The sequence below is a fragment of the Rhinatrema bivittatum genome, chromosome 1, assembly GCF_901001135.1.
Source record: "Rhinatrema bivittatum chromosome 1, aRhiBiv1.1, whole genome shotgun sequence".
Classification (NCBI taxonomy): Eukaryota; Metazoa; Chordata; class Amphibia; order Gymnophiona; family Rhinatrematidae; genus Rhinatrema; species Rhinatrema bivittatum.
This window is the reverse complement of record NC_042615.1, coordinates 701702467-701717794: the sequence shown is the minus strand read 5'-3', so window position 1 is coordinate 701717794 and position 15328 is coordinate 701702467. Positions and strand designations below refer to the sequence as shown.

Genomic DNA, 15328 nt, shown 5'->3' with positions numbered 1-15328 from the left:
TCGGGAAACTCCCGAACCTAGGACGGGTAGGAGAGGCCTCCCTGGGTCCCACCATTCCCTCTCCTCAACTACTGATTCCGGTAACCATTATTCTTAAGGGTGAATCGATTCAACTTCAAGCCTTCAAAGATTCAGGGGCGGCTGGCAATTTCATTGAGGAAAGTCTGGTAAGAAGCCATCATATTCCTGTGGAACCTTTACCCATTTCCCTTTCATTTACCTCGGTGGCTGGACAATCCGTGGGAATGCTAATATCTCACATTACTAAACCCATTCTACTAAACACTGGAGTTCTTCATCAAGAAAGCATTCAGTTGTATGTTCTCCCATCCTCGGTCAACCAAATAATTCTGGGCCTACCATGGTTAAGGATACATCAACCTCGTTTTGATTGGGCCTCTTTACAACTTACCACTTGGAGCCCATTCTGTTTTCAAAATTGTCTGAGACCTGTTCAGACGTGTTTAATCCAGACCACACAACTCTCCTCTGGCATTCCTGCTCCTTATGAAGACTTTGAGGACATTTTCAGCAAACAACAAGCGGAATCTTTACCACCTCACCGACAGTACGATTGTGCCATTGAACTTCTCCCCAGGAAAGTTCCGCCCAGAGATAGGATTTATACTCTATCAGAGCCAGAATCGGCAGCCTTGAAACAGTACATCGAGGAGAACCTAGCACGGGGATTTATCAGACCTTCCACGTCACCAGCAGGGGCCGGGGTTTTTTTTGTTAAAAAGAAGGATGGGTCCTTAAGACCCTGTCTCGACTACCGAGGGCTTAACAGCGTCACCAGGAAAAACAGGTATCCGATTCCCCTCATCTCAGAATTATTTGATCGGATTAAAGGAGCTCAAATCTTCACTAAATTAGATTTAAGAGGGGCCTACAACTTGATAAGCATTCGAGAGGGAGATGAATGGAAAACGGCGTTCAACACACACGATGGACATTATGAATACAGGGTAATGCTGTTTGGCCTTTGTAATGCCCCTGCTGTGTTTCAAACCATGATCAATGACATTTTCCACGATATCCTCTACTCTCATGTCATTGTATATTTGGATGACATATTAATTTTTTCCAATAATCTGCAACAGCACCAGGCTCATGTGCGACAAGTCCTGCAGCGTCTCAGAGAGAACAAACTGTTCGCCAAATTAGAAAAATGTGTATTTCACAAGGACAAGTTACCATTCCTAGGTTATATCATTTCTAACAAAGGATTATCCATGGACCCGGACAAACTCAAAGCCATTCTGAACTGGCCCCAACCCGTAGGGTTGAAAGCCTTACAAAGATTTCTGGGGTTCTCCAATTATTATAGACAATTCATTCCGAATTTCTCCTCTTTAGTGGCTCCCCTTACTGCTCTCACTAAAAAAGGAGCCTCCATACAGAAGTGGCCGGAGGAGGCCGTCAAGGCCTTTCTGCAATTAAAGGAGGAATTCACCAAGGACTTATGTCTCAGACGCCCCGACTCCACCAAACCTTTTATCCTTGAGGTGGATGCCTCTGCGGTAGGTGTGGGTGCAGTACTCCTACAAATGGCAGACGATGACAATTTGGTGACATGTGCCTTCTTTTCGAAGAAATTTTCTTCTGCAGAAAAAAATTATACCATCGGAGATCGGGAACTTTTAGCGATAAAATTGGCCTTTGAGGAATGGCGTCATCTCTTAGAAGGTGCCCGACATACTGTTACAGTTTACACAGATCATAAAAATCTGGAATACCTGGCGAAAGCCCAGCGATTGAATCATCGGCAAGCACGATGGGCACTTTTTTTAGCAGGTTCAATTTTGTTCTGCATTTCCGACCTGCTCAGAAGAACGTGCGGGCGGACGCTCTCTCAAGAAACTTTGATCTTGACGACATACCGGACCCTCCCCGATACATAATAGGTCCGGCTCAAATACAGCTGGCTGCCACCTTCACGGTTCCTATTGGGAAAACTGTGGTTCCCAAATGATTAAGATTAAAAGTTCTTCGCTGGGCACATGACGCGCAATTAGCGGGGCACGCGGGAATTTCACGTACCAAGGAGCTAGTTTCCAGACATTATTGGTGGCCCCGGTGGGAAAAAGATATTAAGGATTATGTGGATTCCTGTCCAGTGTGTGCAGCTCAGAAGACTCCCCGACGGAAACCCCTTGGGTTATTACAACCACTACCTGTCCCCACCTCACTGTGGACTCACATTGCCACCGATTTTATCACGGACCTTCCAACTTCGGACAATAATACTGTCATCTGGGTGGTAGTGGACCCTTTCTCCAGAATGGCTCATTTTATTCCCCTGCCGGGGTTACCCTCTGCATCAGAGTTAGCCCACCTCTTTCTTCATCATATTTTTCGTCTTCACGGCTTACCCCTCAGCATTGTTTCAGATAGAGGGGTGCAATTTACAGCTCAATTCTGGAAGGAGCTATGCAAACTTCTACGAATTAAACGTGAATTTTCCTCAGCTTATCATCCCCAGTCCAATGGACTCACGGAACAGACGAATCAATCCCTAAAGGCCTTTCTTCGATCATATGTCAATCAACGACAAGATAACTGGGCTTCCCTGTTGGTCTGGGCAGAGATTTGTCATAATAATCATTTGAGTCAAGCTACGGGGAAATCTCCTTTTTTTGTAGTCTTTGGAAGACATCCACATCTCCCTTTGCTATTAACGCCTCTTTGAATTGTCCCGCTGTCAACACAACCATTGCTTCTATGACCAGGTTGTGGGCAGAGACACGGGCTTTACTTTTAAAGAATGCCTCTAGAATGAAAGCTCAAGCAGATAGGAGAAGATGTCCTGCTCCTCAACTCCAAGTTGGAGATCTCGTCTGGTTGAGCACGCGCAATCTTCGATTAGGCATGCCCTCGTTAAAATTTGCCCCTCACTTCATTGGTCCCTTCCCTATTGAGAAACAGATTAATGCAGTCACTTATAGACTGTATTTACCATCCTCCTTGCGGATTCATAACGCCTTCCATGTATCTTTACTCAAACCTGCCATTATGTCTTGGCCATCCAGAAGGAGGAGGCCCAATACACACATAATACAAAATGATAACCAATTTGAAATGGAGGAGATCTTGGATTCCAGAAGGGTTAGGGGACAACTTCAATATTTAATTTCCTGGAAAAACTTTGGCCAGAAGAGAATACCTGGGAACCTGCTCATAATATACAGGCACCTCGTTTACTTAAGAAGTTTCATCACCGTTTCCCTCTCAAGCCCAGGCCAAGAGAGAGGAGAGGAGGGTCTTGCAGGGGGGGTACTGTTACTTTCCCCGATGGCGTCGGCGTTTCTCTCTGATGCTGGCGTCTCTTGCAGCGCGGTCCCGTGTGAATCGGGGCTTGGCCACGCCCCCTATGACGTCAGACGCCGACGGGATTCGGATTGCGCGGAAGATTTGCCTTTTTATTGAGAGTCTTCTCTCTTGTTTCCTGCTTCGGCCACAAGTGCGTTGAGGAGTCTCTCTGTTGGTTTATTTCCCTGCTGCTTGCTGCCTGCCCTGACCTGGACTGTCTCTGGATTACCCTGCCTGCCATCTGCCTTTGGATTATCGCTTTGGTTCCTGTTGTCTGCTGCCTGCCCTGACCTGGACTGTCTGGATTACCCTGCCTGACGCCTGCCTCCGTCACCGCTACGGGTTTTCTGGATAAGCTGGAGTACCCTACCTGACGACCCATTGTGAGTTTCCAGTTCCTTGTGCCTCATCTACTCAAGGTAAGCGGTCACCGACCTTGGTTCCACTCACCTAGTATAACACAATTGTTATGGATTGTGGGTATGTGGACCCTTGGCCCGAGACTGGAGTTGTTACCACCTGTGGGGAGGAGCCCCACAGGTACACACCATTGGGAGGTGAGGTCAGGCACAGTGGAGAGCTTTGGGTGAGGCTATGGAAAGGTCCTAAGGAGCAGGAGAACTACTCAGTAGGAAGACAGGCTGGAGATAATACCTGGGCAGAGACCCCGAAGGGGAAGGCGCCAGACAGGCCTCAGAGTGGGAGGCGTGAGACTGACCATGCAGGAGGTATTCCGGAGAGGCAACCCCGAGGGGCGGAGCTGCGCAGCGTAGAAGGTGTTGATGTAATGACATAGGTGTTGATGTAATAACATAGGCCAACCCGCGGAGCAGAGAAGCCCAAGTCAGGTTTCCACTGATGACGTATGCACAACCCTGAGGAGCAGGAAGCTCTGACAGTCTCTGTATAGCACAGAAGCACTGCCCCGAGAAGCAGAAGAGTGCTGGCAGTCTCAGTATAGTACGAAGGTGTGACCTTGAGGAGTGGGGAGGCGAGGATAATCACGAGATAGCACGAGAGCACTGCCCGGAGGAGCAGGGAAGTATTGACAGTCTCTTGAGTAGCACGTAGGCGCAGCCCCGAGGAGTGGGGAGGCACTGACAGTCTTGTACAGCACGTAGGTGTTGCGTCCGTCGGTCTCCGATGGCTTTGCCCCGCCTACCTCTCTCTACTTTCAGCTCCTCCTGCTCACCTTGGACTGATGGCCACCGCGGCATCTGCTTGCCGTTCTCTCCGGCATCCTCGGACCGGCTTTGGTGCTGCCTCCCGCCATTCTCCTTCAAGGTACCTCTAGGGCGCGCACATGCCGCCCTTATCTTTAACTCTACGTTGGCACGTACCTCAGGGGCGTCCCCCTGTTCTGACATCACGACTTCCGGGTATATCTGCCTATGGTATTTGCTAGCTCGTTGAGTTAGCAACAGGATTCTTACGGATGGGATTCGCTCTCCGTTCCTAAGCTACTCTGCCACTCCAGCGCTTTCTGGAACTCTTACTACCTTCAGGGTCTCTAACGGGGTACCCGCTCCTCGGGGGCCTCTTTGCACCTCTGATCCATCTACTCTCCTTTCGGATTGCTCCTCACTACATGGGTCCGTTCCCAGTTCTTCATCATATTGGCAAAGTCACCTACCGTCTGAAGTTACTACCTGGTCAAATTCCATAACACATTCAACTTTTCATCTGATACCGCTCATACTCAGCGAATTGTCTTCAGATTTCAAGATCCACCTGTCATCTATGCAGAAGACGACTTAAGATCAATTTCAAGAGATACTGGATGTTCGTAATAGAGGCAAGATTTTTGAATACCTTGTAAGACAGGAAGGGTTCGGCTCTGAAGTACACACTTGGGAGCCTCAGACCATTATCGTAGATAAGTGATGCTTCGTCGATTTCATCTCGCGCATCTTTCAAACTCAAACCTGGTACCTGAAGAGGAGACCGCCCTTTGAAGGGGGGTACTGTTGTGTCCATCGCTGTCCGACATCTCTGTTCCACCCATCTTACCTCGTTGGCGACTCCCTTCGGGGTTGATGGAAGGCTAGCTGCTGCGGCGTCTCCAGGCCGTCCTCCTCAGCGCTCCCGGACTGGCTTGATGCTGCAAGCCGCCATGTTGACCAGATGCCTAAGGGCGCGAGCGCGTGGCCTGACTGATGTACTAGTGTTGGCGCGAACCTCAGGGGCGTCCCCCTGAGATAACTTCACCAGCTCCAGATATTTAAGGTCTCAGTTTTCGCTAACAAGACGAGTTAGCAAGGGTTCGCTTCCTCCTGGTCGCTGTGGATGGGATTCGTTCTCCGCAAACCCAGCTACTCTGCCTCCTCGGACTTCACTAGAGGTACCCACTCCTCGGGGGCCTCGCTCTCTCCTTTTCTTTTCAGGTCTCAGTCCGGAACCGGTACTCGCTCCTTGAGGGCCCATGTCCCAGACTTGCTCCTGAATACCACTTCTGCTAAGAAGTCATCGCTGCTTACAACATTGTGAGTTTCCATCTATCTCTCAGAGCTTTCCCTGGGTCCAGGTACTCGCTCCTTGAGGGCCTAATGTACCATCAAGGGCTTGTTCCAGAACTCTGCATATACTGTCTACTCACTTTCTTAGTTTCTCTACAGCTCAGCCACCCTGGGATCGCTGTTCCAATACCTGAGGGACTACAGCCCAGCCGGGCGCTTCCAGCTCACTACTGCCACCTTTGGTGGTTTACTATATTGTCTAATAAAAGAACTAGTGTGTGTCTGTCTCCTACACTAAGCCTGACCAGTGGTCCCTCTCGGGATTTCACCCGATGGCATGGTCACTTGCCACTGGTCCAAGGATCCACCCACAACTATTCTAAATAACTACAGATTGCTAAATACCAGCTTTAACAACAGAGATTGATAACTCCCGCTTTCTCTACAGAGCTTTGTTAACAGATTCACATCAGATTGCTAACTCCTCATGGAGAACTTCTGCCAGATTGCTAACTCTCGCTTTCTCTACAGAGCTTTGTTAACAGATTGACAACAGCTGCTTGGCAACAGTGATCATAATATGATCAATTCTGAATTAATGACTGGAAGGGGGCGTTCAGAAGGCATTTGACAAAGCATCCTGTTTCCAACAGTGGCCAATCCAGGTCATAAGAACCTGGCAAGTACCCAAAAAATAAGTCTATTCCATGTTACTGTTGCTAGTAATAGCGGTAGCTATTTTCCAAGTCAACTTAATTAATAGTGCCATGGGCCGAGTTGGCCTTGAACTCCCATCAATCTTCAGCTACAGGATCACCCCCTTTCCAAGTGGTGTACGGATGTCAGCTTTTATCTCCTCCTCTGATTCCTCTATCTGTGCCCTCTCCAGCGGCACAAGCCTCCGCTCAAGAACTGCACCAACTCTGGGAGCATACCACGCAATTACTACAACAAGCAGCTCTGAAGGCAAAAAGATTCTACGATACTCATCACCGGGCAGCTCCTCAGTTAATCCCGGGTGACAAGGTGTGGCTCAGCACCGGTTTTATTTGTCTAAAGTTGCCTTCAGCCTGCTTTGCTCCCAGATACATCAGGCCCTTTTCTGTACTTTTCCAGCTGGGCCCGGTCACTTAGAGCCTTCACCTACCCACGTCACTTAAGATCCAGAACGCTTTTCACATCTCACAGTTAAAACCACTCATCCTATCAGAGTTTTCTAGGAAACCTCCTGAACCGCAACCCTTAACCTCAGAGGACAACATCACCTATCAGGTTGAGGACATCTTAAATGTCAGGAAGCAAGGGAAGCGTTGGGAATAAATGATCTCGTGGAAAGGATCTGGCCCCGAAGAAAACAGTTGGGTGCCTGCTAAAAACATCCTTGACTAAGAGTTATTTATTATTTATTTAGAAACTTTTATATACCGGTATTGGTGGGGACATCATACCGGTTCACATACTAACAATAGGTTTGGAAATACATATCATCAGGGAAGGAGAACTGGGAGGGGGGTTAACCAAAGGCAGTATGGAAGAATAGTTTAACAGTGAAACAAGAACCATAACAAGAGAATGAACAATTTACAAAATAATTATCTCCTTAATACAAGGAAAAGAGAGGTCACCTGGGGGAAGGTGTGGGAGATGGTGTGAATGGGAGGAACTATTCTGAGTAAACTTGGTTGAACAGAAATGTTTTTAGTTTCTTTTTGAATTTAATCGCATATGGTTCAAGGCGCATGTGGTTAATTTGACAATTCCATGCTTCTCATCCTGGAAAGCCAAAATCTCATGGGAGGGGCCCTAAGAAGGGGGGTACTGTCACGCCCGTCGGTCGCAGATGGCTGCTCACCTCTTTCTTCACTTCCTTAACTCCATGGAGTAGATTGGCAGCATCCGCTAGCTACCTACCACCTGCCTACTGCTTCCAGGCCTCCCGGGTCGGCATGGATGCCGCCGATTGCCATCTTGCCATCTGATCTCTCTAGGCGCGCACGCACACAGGCTGGTCTTATCCACGTCATGGTGGGAACCTCTGGGGCGTCCCTTCCAGATGACATCAGGATCTGTGGATATTTAAACCTGCTGGCCCTCTCCAAAGACGATTTGGCAAAAAGTGACATCCTTGCTATTTCCCCCCCACTTCCTGAGGACCCTGCATTCCAGTTCCATTTCCGACGTGGACGTCTCAGGTACCTGCTCCAGGGGGCCTCTCTCTCGTCCTGGCTATCCACTCCTTGAAGGGTATGATGCCTGGAACTCCATCTGCTCCGTTCCCTGGGGCTTCCTGGAACCAACTAGCTCCTTGTGAGTACTCCGCCCAGCGGATCACTTTCTATCTACCAAGTGCCTATCGGGTGTACCCCGTGCTGCGGGCCATTACCATCACTACAGAGAGCTCAGTCAGCAATGCCTGCTGTACGGACCTTCATCACGCTATCGAGGACCTCACAGGCGCACCCCGCCTTGCGGACCGCTACCAGACCGACCGAGGACCCTATCCGGTGTACCCCTCGCTGCAGGCCATTACCACCTCCACCTAGGGCCTCAACTGTGCTCCTCACTTCACAGACCGCTGTCACCTCTTCTGAGGGCTTCATCTGCAGACTTTACCAGCTTACCGAGTACATCATTGGTGAACCCCGTCCCGCAGGCCACTACCATCTCTGTCCAGGTCTCCTCGGTGTCCCCCGCTTCACGGGCCACTACCATCTCACAGACTATTACCAGCGTTACGGAGGTATTCCTTCTGGGCACTACCTAGCCCATCAACCCTGTGTCTCAGGTTCTGTGTGGACTCTCTCTCTCTGGCACCCCCCAATCCATGGGTAGTGCATCTATCTCTTTAATAAAGACCCTATTCATTCTCTGCCTTCCTCTGCTGAGACCTAGCCTCCCGACAGTGAGGCTCACGGGGCTCCTCCCCATGGGCGGTACCACCTCTCACTTCGGCCCAGGGTTCACACACCTTCTGACATCACAGAATCCTAACAACACCATAGGGGATCGTGAACTCTTTGCAATCAAATTGGCTTTGGAACAGTTGCACCATCTTCTGGAAAGAGACAGAGATATGGTAAACTTTTTTACAAACCACAAAATATCTGGAGTATTTAACACGGGCTCAATGCCCGAATCCATGGCAAGCTAGATGGTCCCTGTTCTTTAGTTAATTCAATTTCGACCTGCATTACTGACCAGTCTAGAAAAAAAGGCGGGCCAATACCCTGTCTAAATCCTTCGACACAGACAGCTCTATCAACCCTACCAGGATCATGATTTCTGCCATCATCATACCCGCAGGGAAGGCCATGGTCCCCCGACGCCTGTGGGAAAAAGTTCTTAGGTGGACACATGACTCACATTTGGCAAGACACCCAGGGGTTCTTCGCACTAAACAGCTTCTTTCTCACTGCTATTGGTGGACGATGTCAAAAGATACACGGAACCTGTCCCACCTATGTGGTGAACAAGAGCTCAAGAACCTGACCATAGGGGCTACTTCAACCCTTGCTGGCCCATAAGGAGCCTTGGACACATCTAGCTACTGACTTCATTACAGATCTCCCCCCTTCTGAGGGTAATACCACGGTTTGGAATATCGTAGACCAATTCTCCAAGATGGCTCACTTTGCTCCTCTCTTGAGATTACTGTCAACTCCTGAATTAACCTAACTCTTTGTACAACATGTCTTCCATCTACATGGCCTTCCACGCCATTTTCTCTCGGATCGAGGAGTCCAATTTACTGCTCGGTAATGGAGAAGTCTCTCTAAAAAGTTCGGAATCATCCTAGATTTCTACTCCGTCTGCCACCCTCAGTCAAATGGACTAGCAGAACGTACCAACCAGTGTCTTAAAACCTTCCTGCATTCTTATGTAAACCAATGCCAGGATAATTGGGCTTCTTTGCTCCCCTGAGCCAAAATATGCAACAATAATCACATTAACTGGACAACAGGAACTTCCTCCTTCTATCTGATCTGCAGATTCCATTCTGGAACATCCATGCCCCAGTCTCAAAGCCCAGGAACTACACCATCTCTGGCACATAACTAACCAACTCTTGGAGGAGGCCACCACCTGTTCAAAGAAACAGGCAGTCAAGAAACAGTGCCTGTCACCACAGTTTCAACCAGGAGAGTTAATGTGGTTAAGTACACATCACCGCAGGCTTCGTATACCCTCTCTGAAGTTTGCTCCTCACTTCAGGAATCCTTCCCTGTGGTACTTCAGCTAAGGAATGTCACTTATTAACTTAAGCTAACACCTACACTTCGGATCCATGATGTGTTCCACATACCACTTCTGAAACCAGCCATTCGATCTTGGCCATCAAGGTCTGCGCCCCAAACATCGACCGCCCCCCTAGGGAGAACACTCAGTATGAAGTGGCAGAAATCCTAGATGTTCAGAGAGTAAGAGAGAGACTTCAGTACCTCATCTCATGGAAAGGCTATGGGCCAGAAGAAAACTCTTGGGAACCTGTAGCCAACATTCAAGCCCACGCACTAATCCATAAGTTCCATTGGTGGTTTCCCTTGAAGCCCAGACCTAGGAAACTGTGGAGGGGGCCTTGTGGGGAAGGGGAGGTACTGTTAGATCCCACAACCCAACTCTACGACCTCCCAAGCGAATCATTCACCGAACTTCAGGATCCGCGGATGCTGCCATTCTTATCTAGTGTAAGTGATCTTACACTAGATAAGAATGGCACTCCACTAGATAAGTGGAGTGCACCTCAACTAGGGCGCATGCCCTAGTTGAGGTGCAACTAGGGCATGCGCGCATGTACGTGCCTACAAGAAGCAGTCCCAGAATTGCGCTGAGATGATATTGCCTGTATTGGGGATTTAAGCACAGTGTGCCCCGTGTTCCTTGCCTTGGCAACAGGTTCCCTGAATGCTTGGTCCCTCAGTGTGTGTTGCTTCTTTGTTTCTAGTGCTTCTCTGTACTTCCTGTGTCTTGTGGTTCCTTTTCCTACTCGTGTTCCTCTCCTTTGTCTTGTTTCTTGTGCCCTTGACTCTCTTGGTCTGGTTCTGTTTGTTACCCCTCTCCATTGTCTGGCCCTTCTGGATTTTGACCTTGGCTTGACTTTGGACTTCCCTTGATTGCTCCCTGGACCTGACCTTCTGCCTGGAACTCAATTGGGCTGTCTGCTGCCCGCCTCAACCCTTTGCCTGTCTGTTTATGCTGTTGCTGCCAGCCCTGACTCTTGCTGGACACTAACTTTGCCTCCTTGATGACCCCTGGGACCTACTTAAGACCTGCCGGCCGTCAGAACCCAAGGGCTCAACCTATGAGGGAGACAGTTGATAAAGGCAAAGCACGAGTTTGTCCCACTTTGGGGTACGTCCACCTGCTGTAGCATGCTCACTACAGCCCAAGGGTCCATACTTCTAATAGACGCTTAACCCCCATTAAGTCAGCTTTTACACATATAAATCAGGGTATTTTATAACATGCGCATGGCAATGAAATAACCATTTAGTCTACTAGTTTGCCCTGTCCATCTGCAGCTCATGAAGACCCCTCTTGGCTCTTCAGCCTGAAATCCTCTCTAAACACCCAGACCCTCTAGCCAATCATTTTTTCAATTTAACTATATTTACGATCACTTACACTAGATAATGAGAAGTAAAGATATTCAAGTAGAAGACATACACGCATCACTTTGGCATGTTTTAAAATAGCAACTTATTTGCATAAATGTTGGTCCTGCCCTGGAATGCCCCTAGCATGCCCCTTTTACACAGTTACTCTCAGACCCTAGATTTACACATGTAGTTTTGAAAATACCATATATTCATGTATGTAATACTTTATGTGTGCAACTGCTAATGTTTACACTTGTAAGTGCTGCTGAGCACTCTAGGAAGGAGGACAAAAAGAGGAGGTTGGGAGCATACTGGTGTTGAGCAGCTATCCTTATTGCAGGGCATTGAACTATAGACACCTTCTGCTGCTGTCACAAGGAACTGATCGTTTTGAATAAAATATAATCAAAATGTAGAACTGTTGTGCCCTTTACTAGTCTTTAACCCTCATTTTGTTTCAAACCTTCCAATGCTTATTGTGCCATTGTTCCTCTGGGCATGGCAGTGGCAGTGTGGGAATGGAAGAATGAATTTAACTGCTGGAGACCTTACAGCGAGAAGATGTACTGCTACATTGAGCTGTGCATGCAGGTCCATCAGAACCAGAAAAGACAGCAGGCAGTTCCAGGGAATGCCAATATTTCGCTGGGACAGGTGGACCCCAGACTCGCCCCCTTCATCGACATCTCAGACCTGGTGCAATTTTGTCCAGTTACAGTAACTGTTCAGTGCATTCAGAAAATTACTTTATCCTGTAAACACTTTTCCAGAAAATCAGAAATGACCATCTGGAACACTGTTTAGCAACTAGACAACAGATCGTTGATCTTGGGTGTTTTGGATACAACTACAGCAAATACTGGTGCTGAGCAGAGGGTGGATGAATGAATGAAGGAGAGCAGAATGGTGGCAGGGGATACTGGTACTGCAGAGAGAAGAGAGTGGTTAAGGGGACAAAAGAGAAGGGTTTGGGATGCTGGTGCTGGGCAGAGGGTGAAGGGGTAGGCAAAGTAGTGCAAAAGGCAAGGCAGGGGGTATGTTTATGTTTCACCTGGTGGGGGTTCTAAATCAATTTTCGCACAGGGTACCAGTTGGTCTAAAGACAGCCCATGGTTGAACTGTTCAGCTGGGTCTAGCCATTAGCAACCTCAAATCCTGTACATCTGGCTGGAGTACCCTGCTCCTGATCAGAAGACGGGTGCCTGAGGAGAAGTTATAAGTTATTGGGGTGCTCAAGCACCCTCAGAGCTCATGCATGTGTTTAAAAGAAGAGGGCATTAATTATTTGATCCTAGCTCCAAGAACTAATTGTTTAGTTAATCATCTTGTTTCTTCCTTCGTCAGAATTTAGTGTTGTTTCAATATTTATATGGTTATATAAATAAATCCTCTTTTCTGAGCTGAATCCTGAGCCTAGAACTTCTCTTCCCTTGTTCACCATCTATGTCTAAGGGACAGTCTCCAGTTGTTGCATAACAATTCGTTTGGAGTCCAAATCAAATATGGCCGCCACAAATCTTAAGACCGCCCATCTTTGCAAGTCTCCGCGATGAAGTGGGAACGCCCCCTCCCCCCCCCCCCGCTTCGGCCGCGCTGCAGTAGTCATATTTCCGAGCTAGCAATCGACCAAGCGCACGCATGCGGCAAGCGGCATCGTCTGTTTCTTTGACGGCGCCTGCGTACTGTGAAACCTGTGGAGTCGGGCGGGCAGGCACTCAGCGGCGGGGAGCGAGAGAGGCAGGGACGGAGGCGACGGGGCTGCGTGCGAGCGCGAGAAATGTGAGGCGCGCCTGAGCCGGGCAGCGTTGCCAGCACTCTGCCTCGAAGAGAGCTCGCCCGCCCTCTCCTCCGTGGCACGTGCGTCCTACCGCCCCCCCCCCCCACCACCATGACCGCGGAGGGCTACCAGTACCGAGCCCTGTACGACTACAAGAAGGAGCGCGAAGAGGACATCGACCTGCGCGCGGGCGACGTCCTGACGGTGAACAAGGGCACGCTGCTGGCGCTGGGCTTCGGCGAAGGCGAGGAAGCCAAGCCCGAAGAGATCGGCTGGCTGAACGGCTGCAACGAGAGCACGGGCGAGCGGGGCGACTTCCCTGGCACTTACGTGGAGTACATCGGCCGGAGGAAGATCTACGCGCCCACCCCCAAGCCCCGGCCCGTCCGGCCCCTGCCCCTGGCCCCGGGCCCCGCCAGAGTCGAGGTGGACGGAGAGCAGCCGGGTGAGTGCGGCGACGGCTCTCGCTGTGGGTCGTGCACTTTGGTTTTGGCCGACGGCGCCGTGCCGTCTTTATTTCGTGGCTGTTGGGCCGGAGCCGTGTAGAGGATTTTGCCAGTTTTCGTGCGAATACTCCCGAGTTTGTCGTTGGCTGTCACGCGTTGCTCAAGGGGGCAGCGGGCGAGGACTGGGAGAGCAACTTCAGGTGGAAAGGGAAGCCAAACACGAGAACCTGCTGTCCCGCGAGCTGGGAAGCTCCCCGCAATGTTGCTCTAGATGCTCGCGACATATTCTCCCTCCCTCCCCGAGATGGGGCAGCAGTTAAGAAACAAACTTCAGTCTCCTAAGACGATATTTAACACTTTGTAGAGTAATAACTTTGTTGGTTTGGCTCTCCCTCCCATCTGCTTGAACTTGCTCATCTCGACCTCGGGTGTGCAACGCTTTCCGTGTGACAGCGGACGTCCCAAAGCCCCGAGGGAGCCTTCAGCCTGGCCCGAGAGGACTGACCGTCCGCCAGTACAGAGTCCCTTGCCTCGAACCGAAGGGAGTCTGGCATTCTGCACGTCTGGGGTACCCCTGACCGAAGTTTGTTTGCCCTTGAGGCGGAGATGTAGAGAAGTTTAGTGTCCTGCCCCAGGCTTTTGCTTTAATCATTTCTTTGGGAAAGGCTCCTTCGTTTGACTTCTGGTGTTGGGAGATGGTAAACTGGTTTCTACCGTCTCCCTCTTCCACTTCTCAGCCGAGGATTCTGTGACAGCAGCCACCGTACCGGGGCGCTGGAGGGGGTGCCACACTTGTTTTACTTTTTATGTTAGCCATGTGTTTATAAACAAAAGTGTTTGATTTCCGTGTGAAGAAAAAATGTTTAAGCGATGGCTTTTTAGTGGGAGGGAAAAATGGCGACGGAATTTAGGTTTGACATAAAAGTGCCATCTACTGGACTAAGGCTTGACAGTAAGACTTGCAAACGAAAAGCAGTAAGGGGAGGTGTGGGGAGATTCAATTTAGCTTTTAATGACTAAAGTGGCTTAATATTGTTGAAGCTCTAAAATTTGATAGTGGCGTTAGTTTTGTCACCTATGTACTATCAAATCTCGGTGGGTATATTTTGATTCTGCATGTGGTTTTATTTCAATAGAATGTACAGCAAGTTACCTTATTGGACTTCATCCCTGTCTGGTAAATCTAGAACACAGTTTTAACCCCTAACCTAATAGAACATAAAGCAGGAAAGAAGGTCAAAAGTGTTTCCATTCTGGGTCCGCCCCCCTCCCCCAATTATTACAAGCCATGTGCCTTGTGTGGCTACATTTCCTTATTTCAGGCATTTATCCTCCCAGGATCCACTTGTGCCCTTAGAATATATGGTTCACTGACCTTTTTGCAGTTAAAAACAGAAAAATCTTTAGCTAGAAATGAGGATAAAGAGCTTGATAGGATACAGTGGCTGATTAACTAAGATGTTTTTTCCCATAGAGACAGAATGGGAGGAAAACTTTGGTATGCCACGAGACTGGCTGTACTGTATCTAAGTTTATGACCTATAAGCCTGTTTAAAGTATTTCATTATAGTTTTACGGTAATATTTGCATTTTACATTTACATGAACAAACAGAAATATTTTTCTTCCAGGCCATTTCAGTAATGGTGACTGCTAAAATCTGTCATGCATGTTTGCTCAGATTAGTTGTTATATCCCAAAGATATCTACACAATATCATCTTCGAGATGCTTACAGAAGA

At 48.9% G+C, this 15328-nt stretch overlaps 1 protein-coding gene across 1 annotated transcript in view; it reads left to right on the top strand.

The window, feature by feature from the left end:
- Positions 1–12988: 12988 nt before the first annotated feature.
- PIK3R1 (phosphoinositide-3-kinase regulatory subunit 1) overlaps positions 12989–15328 on the top strand; it is a 161264-nt gene continuing 158924 nt past the window's right edge. The window contains exon 1 of the mRNA XM_029575834.1: positions 12989–13587. Coding sequence (XP_029431694.1) covers positions 13254–13587 — 334 coding nt within the window. The 5' untranslated portion in view covers positions 12989–13253. The remainder of the gene's footprint in view (positions 13588–15328) is intronic.